The sequence below is a fragment of the Anarrhichthys ocellatus genome, unplaced genomic scaffold (assembly GCF_004355925.1).
Source record: "Anarrhichthys ocellatus isolate YVR2014 unplaced genomic scaffold, GSC_Weel_1.0 scaffold1, whole genome shotgun sequence".
Lineage (NCBI taxonomy): Eukaryota > Metazoa > Chordata > Actinopteri > Perciformes > Anarhichadidae > Anarrhichthys > Anarrhichthys ocellatus.
In genome coordinates, this window is record NW_022280031.1 from 7,692,181 (window position 1) to 7,700,193 (window position 8,013).

General features: G+C 42.8%; 1 protein-coding gene across 1 annotated transcript; it reads left to right on the plus strand.

Annotated features, from left to right (window-relative positions):
- Positions 1-519: 519 nt before the first annotated feature.
- On the plus strand, positions 520-8,008 carry os9 (OS9 endoplasmic reticulum lectin; the record flags this gene model as incomplete). Its single annotated transcript, XM_031848065.1, has 9 exons — positions 520-700; positions 1,132-1,314; positions 4,876-4,939; positions 5,020-5,096; positions 5,450-5,548; positions 6,260-6,461; positions 7,121-7,276; positions 7,403-7,518; positions 7,889-8,008. Coding segments are annotated over exons 1-9 (1,185 nt in total), but the record flags the coding sequence as incomplete, so codon positions are not given.
- Between the last annotated feature and the right edge of the window lie 5 nt (positions 8,009-8,013).

An 8,013-nucleotide genomic window follows, 5' to 3' on the forward strand; every position in this document is an offset into this window, starting at 1 on the left:
ATAGCACTCTTTAAGTATACTTATGATTAGTAGGGCTTCAAGTATACTCAAGTATGCTAAAATTAAATATACTTAGCATATTTATTTTTCACCTGGGTAGCTATACCACACAGCAGGAGTTCACATTTCAGGCTACCAATGTGTCATGAAAAAAAATAATAGATATATTTGTAAAATATTGGACTTTATACATCTTAGAAAACACTAGTGTGGTGTTCCGTATGATTGTAATTTGGCCAAATTAGCTTGAGCCATAGACTGTAAGGTAAATGGCTTGAGCCCAATTGGTGCCCATGCTTGTACCAATGTGAGTTTATGATATGGAAGGACAAACAGCCTACATGTGCGTTGTTAATGTGTTTTTTAATGCTACAAAGATAGAGGCACCGCCCATTCACATTGTGCCGGTGTTGTAAACTAATTCACCCCAGAACCATTGGCAGGCACAAAAATCAGCCAATGACAGACCCGCGCTTCTCGCATCGACCAATCAGCAGCTACCATGTCAGGCGTCCTGTGTTTTGTTGCTGTCATGAGGAGAGAGTCCACCATGGCTGCTTCCGTGGTTCGGTGGCTAAAAAGACTGTACGTTTTCATGTTGACATGTCCTCTCTGTGTCCCAGCCTTCTTGAATTTCGAAGAGCTGAATGAGATGAAATATGGGATTGAAATTCTTCCAGACCCCGTCATGTTGGGCCAGGTGAGTGAGGGTGGTTTTTGCGGAAGCTAACAGTTAGCTTGCTAGCTAGAAAGTAACGTTATAGGCTAACGCTGCCGTTAGCTAGCGTCACATATCTGCCTTTAACGTTACTAACGCGAGTAACGAATAACCTCTTTGTTATCTGGTTGAGAGTCCTACTTTAAAATGTACAATTTTCTTGCGAGTTGGACGAGGAATAGTTAATGCTGACGTTGTTTACATGGGACCTACGCAGCAACCATCGTTGACAGCTGTCACAACACAGCTTCCTCACTTCCACTTAGTTGCAACTTCATTAGATTTTAAAATTGACTAACTACGAAGACAGTCGCAAAACCAGCTGACGTTATGTAATACCTTCAAGTAACGTTACTTTGCTAATCAATGGTATTGAAGATACTGCAGCTGGCGTAACAGTGTTTCTCCTTCAGACCAAGACAGACGAGGTGATGATCGTGTCCAGCAAGTACAAGCAGATGTACGAGTGTCGACTTCCAGCCCAGGCCGTCCGCTTTCATCAGGACCCTGCCTCTGAGCCGGACTCACACGGGTACTCTGGGCCTGACATCCCGGACCTACTCAGTCCAATGCACACTGCCCAGTGTCTAGTAAAGGTTAGTTCTCAACTGTATCTATGGGATCTAAATAGATGCTTATGCTGTTTAAAAACGAATTATTATATTCTGACTTATTTAAGCAAATGGCTTTTGTGTGACTATACAAAATAACACCAAAAAGCAGTTTAATCGGATCACTTGAGCCATAGTTGATGATGTGAATGTTGTATGTGACTGTAGATTGAAAGCTAGTTTGTCTGTGTTAGTTAACTTTGCAGTGTAACGTTTGGGGATATTGAGCACATCCGTCCTCTGCTGGGTACAGGTGCAAAAATAAAAGGGCAAATTTCTTTTTATTGAGTCTGCACACTGAAAATTACACAAAAGGGTACTGGGGCATTATTTTAACCTTCAAAACAGGCTATGTCAATCAATCAATCACTCACTTATTAACGACCACATGGCTGAGGTCGGTAGACTTTGATTTCGGTAAAGCATGGTGGATAAGCCCATTACAGCAGTGACAGAACATCTAAACACAGACATCAATATCAGATTAGACACATGACACACAACAGACATTATCCACATACAACCACAAGACAACAATTCACAGTACAAAATAATACAAAGTTATGAAGCGCAGTTTATCTGTCTGGGTTAATTAGACGTGTTCAGAGTTCTTATTGCGGTGGGGAAGAACTGTTTTTAAAACAGAATAATTTGTCAGGCAGGGTCGTACAGCGCCCCTAGAGGGCATCAGCTGGAAGAGGGGGTGGGCAGAGTGAGAGGGGTCATAGTTGCAAATGGGCTGACAACATCAGATAAACTGTATATGCCCATTTACAACTTCTGTCAACTTTGCAGTGTGCGTAAAAAAACACACAAAATACAGAGAGACAGATAAAGCACATGCCATGAGAGCTAGCACAGCCGTATTATTCAAGTGTATGGCATTCCTTGAGAAGATGTCAAAACAGGAAGTGGTTACTTACAATACCTATCACACACTGATGATATATTCAAAATATACGATATAAATGATACATTTTCAGCTACACATGAAAGTACAGTACCAACAAACTGAATCTGAATGTCCTGTCAGCATGAAAATGATGAAGGAGACGCACGTCTCTGTATTGCTGCTTTATGTTTTCACTTGTTCATCTTAGAGTTCATTTAAGCTTCTTACAACAGAGATCCTGTTTCAATGTGACCTGGCACCTTTGTTTCCGCACCGGGAGGCTGTGGTTGTGAGGCATACTAAAGGAATCCATGCATTCTTTTATGTTTGTATGTTTCGGGGTTATCTGTCTGTCCGTCCTTAGTATGAGTTATGTCCCATTCTGGTGAACGCAATATAAATTATGACATAATGTTCTGCAAAAACACTTTTTGTGCCACTATATGACACCATAATAACTCAGGAACAGAAGGTGAGATTGTAACCATATTACACATTTTGTCAGATACTGAATGTGTGACACTAATCTTGGGTGCCTAACTAGAAACTGGTGATTGTAAAGATCTTTTGTGCTGCCAGATCAAGTGTGTGTGTGTAGCATTTATGTTTTATAATTTGTAGCATCTTTGCAGCAACATCCATATATGAGGCAATGTCTACAACTTTGTGTTCTATTAGAATCGGCTTCATTGGCCGAACACGTGAACACACAAAAGTGACTCTGTTTGTTTCGCTGCTAATCTGCCACAGCTCATTGTAGAGAGTGTGAGAAGGATTATCCAAAATGGCTTAGATTATTGTTGCACCATGTGACAAAGCTCTCTATCAATCTTCTGTGCTCCTCTGTAGAAATAGTGAAGATGGCATATTTCTCACGGGAAATGATTCACTGCAATCATACATCAACATAGTGATAACCTCCCTTTCACCAAAAAAATCCACCAAATAGCTTTTATTACTTTCCTTCAGAGTCGTCGCTACATACACATGTACTATAAGGCCCTGGACAGCCATGGATGTAAACTGTAACTTGACTGGTTGGCGAAAGAATACAACTGCAAGGTGACATTATAGTTTGGTCCTGTAAATACATGGCTGTGTGGGGGACTATGTTTACAATCAAGAGAAGCTCATCAAAGAGAGATGCTGTCAGTTGTGATGCGGGTTTTCCTCTGTATTTTATAGCAGAGGTGGACCAACCCGCCTGAAACAAAGACCTCCTCCACCACCATCATAACAAATAAATACACTTTTGTGAAATGCAACATTAACTGTCATGGAAAAGTAGCAGCGGTGCTGTTTTCACAGCAGAAGGCACATTTATTTAACAAGTGTGGCAATTGTTCTTCTAACTAAAGTGATCATGAGACTGGATACATCAGGATTAACTGCTGAATAATGTCCTGAGGGAAACCCTGTAGTGTTGTTTTAACAGGAGCTTAACTTAAGTGTGTGTGTGTGTGTGGCATTGAGAGGACAGAGGGATTGCTTGCTTCAACAGCTGATTGTATTTTCATTTTTCCATCCATCCATCCATCCATTTTCCACCGCTTATCCGGGGTCGGGTCGCGGTGGCAGCAGGTCAAGCAGGCCGACCCAGACCTCCCTCTCACCGGCAACATGTTCCAGCTCATTCTGGGGGATCCCGAGGCGTTCCCAGGCCAGCTGGGAGATGTAATCTCTCCAGCGTGTTCTGGGTCTTCCCCGGGGTCTCTTCCCAGTTGGACGTGCCTGGAAAACCTCCAGTGGGAGGCGTCCAGGAGGCATCCTAATTAGATGCCCGAACCACCTCAGCTGACTCCTTTCGACGCAAAGGAGTAGCGGCTCTACTCCAAGCTCCCTCCTGATGACCGAGCTCCTTACCCTATCTCTAAGGCTGAGCCCGGCCACCCTACGGAGGAAACTCATTTCGGCCGCTTGTAGCCGCGACCTTGTCCTTTCGGTCACGACCCAGAGTTCGTGACCATAGGTGAGGGTAGGAACGTAGACCGAGTGGTAAATTGAGAGGTTTGCCTTCCGGCTCAGCTCCCTCTTCACCAAGACGGTCCGGTGCAGCGCCTGCTTTACTGCTGCAGCCGCACCGATCCGTCTGTCGATCTCCCGCTCCATCTTACCCTCACTCGTGAACAAGACCCCGAGATACTTGAACTCCTTCGCTTGAGGTAGGCACTCCGTCCCCACCTGGAGGGAGCAATCCACCGGTTTCCGGCAGAGAACCATGGCCTCAGATTTGGAGGTGCTAACTCTCATCCCCGCCGCTTCACACTCGGCTGCATTTTTTGTTATTTTAATTGACTTTGCAAGCAGGTTTTGAGCCTTTTTCATGAGTTCTTGTTTTTTATGTTAAAATTAATGTTTCCCTTTTGACACACGCATACGAACCTAATTCTCTTCCTGCATCTTGACAATTTTCAATCAACGACCATCAACCGAAGTGGATTTAGCAAACAATACGAGTTAAAAAGTATTTTGGAAGGTGTCCTATTGTTCTTAACCAGTTCAAAAACACAACAATATGTACACAAGTTGTTCGAGTGTGTGGAGTTCTAACGGGATCATCAATGATATTGTTGATGAGCAAGTAGCCTGGATGACAGGACAATCTGTCAGTCAAATACCGTTTATTCAAATGTTGTTGTCTGTGTTTTCGGCAGACGAAGGACTGGTGGACATACGAGTTTTGCCACGGTCAGCACATCAGACAGTACCACCTTGAAGGTAAGGGCTTACCCCCGTGTTTTTAATCGGTGTTTTCCATGACGATCGCTTGATGACGTCCGTTGTTCTTCTCTCCTTAGACACAGAAATCAAAGGGGACATTCTCTTCCTCGGATATTATGAATCTGAATTTGATTGGAGCAATGACACAGCCAAGGTAAAGTTGCCTCCGTGTTGTGGTTGCAGTTGTCTTTTCTATCATTCTTGGTGATCTTTGATTACTGGGTATACATTAAAGAAAGTTCAAAATTATTTGATATAAACGGAACGCTTGTACTTGTGTGTGGCAATGGGTACTTTACGGTTGAATGCCTCAGGTGTTCATCTTACATATTCACATTATAATTATCGTCCTGATTTACCAGCTTCCAGTAATGAGGACTATCTGTGAATCATTAGAAGTGCACAAACATCAGAGGCCTCACATTTAACGTTTGGATGATGCACTGAGTCTCCAAGAATAGTGCAAATCAGTTTGGTAAAATAAATATTCTTCTGTTTACTTCCCAGGCCTCCAAACAGCACCGGCTGAAGCGCTACCACAGTCAGACCTATGTAAATGGATCAAAGTGTGACCTAAATGGAAATCACAGAGAGACGGAAGTCCGGGTGAGACATTTGAATACAGGGTTTACAGGTCTAAGGTCTACGGGGTGAAATCTTCTCAAAAAATGATGATTAGCCTGCTCTCTTGCCCATAATTATCACTCTTCATTAATCATTTCAGGAGCCTGAAAGTGAGAGGATTTCCAACCAACTGTTGCATCGGCTCTCATGTTAACTGACTCCAAAATCAGCAAGCTGGACCAGTTTTCTAACCTGCTCCCATTTTTTAAAACTACCCACAAACATTTCACACAATGTGTTCATCAGGGGGTCCTAAATCTTTGCGTAAAATATTTAAGCTTTAGGAGTTACGTTTTTTGCCTGGGAAGCAGGGCTATGGGATGTGCACCTCTGCCTAAAGTAACCGAGGAGTCACTTCTCAAATACCATCACCTTTGATTGCTGACATAACGGCAGCAGAAATGTCTTCTTGATAATCTTCAACAAGCTCCCATTCCCACAATTTTCACTCTTCACACTTAATTTCACGTTAAAATGTAGTTAAATCTGTGTTCTTTCCAATAATGTAGCTGTGGAAGCAAACCGACTTCCACATTTTGCCGTAGGAGCCTGAAAGTGAGAGGATCCTGAACCATACTACTTCACCTTCTTCTTACACATTTAGCCAGCAGTACAGGGTAGCATCAGCTCTTCAGCATCGGCACCGCAATTCCTTCAGAAACTGCTTTTCTAATTTGACTCTATTGTTTCCAGTTTGTGTGTGAAGAAGGCTCAGGTGACTACATTGCCCGAGTGGATGAGCCTCAGTCGTGCCGCTATGTGCTGACAGTTCACACCAGTCGTACCTGCCTGCATCCGTTCCTGCAGCCGCCATCCACTGCCAAGCCACAGAGTATTGTGTGCCAGCCAGCACTCAGTGCCCAACAGTACATGGATTACGTCAAGGCTCAAGTCTGTAAGTACACACTGTGTCACAACATTTGGGGAGGGTCCTGTATATTACATACCTGAATGTTGTGTCCTGGTGAAGCAGGAGACTGGGGGACGACATAATGTGGGAAAGGAGTATTTGAAAGAGTGATGGTGATATTGGATAGGAAGATAAAGCCGTACTGTAGTGACCGTTGCTTCCCAATAAAAAAGTCACTACGGTTGCTGAAATGTTTGTTCTGACGCGTGTCATAAATAACGAAGTCCAGTTTCCAATATAGGCATATTATTTCTCACATAATCGGAGTTCACCACTTTCTCTTCAGTTATCCATTTTCTCCATAAACCAATAAATCATAACATTTGCATTCGTTAAATGTGCACGGTCAAAAACTGTTTGCTTCTACCTATTAGCAACAACCTGTGTCCAATGACCCCACTGATTATATTACCTGTGGCCTGATTCACACCGGCACTACGCCCCCATGTGGTGGGAGGTTAAACAAAAACAACAAAATGGCTCTTGCACGTACAATGTACAACTTATTTGACATTTGTTGTTGAATAGGTGATTGATACATGAAATCTTCAATATTAATTTTAAAGCAATAACAAATGTGTCATATGATTGTTGTTTCTTTCCCTCCCTCCTCCTACTCCTCCTCCTCCTTGGTCTGTTCCCAGCGGACACAAAGCGTAAAGTAGAGCAGATCTCAGAGGAGCTGAGGAGTCTTGATGAGATGTTGTCTGGTAATAAAGGGGCAGATGGTGCAGTGGAAGTAACAGCAGAAGATACATCATCTGCACCAAGTGATGACCTGAACCTCTCCGATACAAAAGGTGCAATTTATTTTACAAATTACCTTTTAAAATATTGTGGAAATTTGTCAATCTACTAAATATAAATATCCACTGGGTTTTTATGTCCATCACACTAGACTTGTGTGTGCCTTTATTTTGAAACAGATACTGCTGATGTATCTGAGGACGCCGGGTCAGAGGAGACAGAAGATTCTGACTTCTGGGACGGAGTTACAAAGCCACGGAGTTCAAAAGCAACTGCTTCTCAACAGGAAGATCAGGTACAGAAATGCGTCTTGGAATCCGTTTTCCATTTTAATGAATGATGCTTCACTTGTAAATAACAGACTGTGCCAATGCTTGTCAAAGTTCTGATTATCTTTTGTGGAGAAGCTTTGTAGTATTTTTAATCTCGTATTAATAGAATGCGTTTTCACGTCTTCTCTTAATCTTGGTGCTGTTGATAACAACCAGACAAAATTAACACTTTGTTGATACATTGTTTTCAAACTTCATTGTTGTGGTTAACTGGCAATATATGTTTTAAATGTTGAGGTGGTTCTTCTCCAGCCAGATCCCAACTGCTAGAGGATGCAGGTTGATTCCTTCACCGCTTCTCGACTCTAACGTGATTTTGTTTTCTACGCACAGGCAGCAGATGACGGCTATAACTCGCTGACAGACAATGAAGTCATAGATGATGGTGATGAAGGTATCGCATCTCTACCCCACACACACACACACACACACACACACACACACACACACACACACAC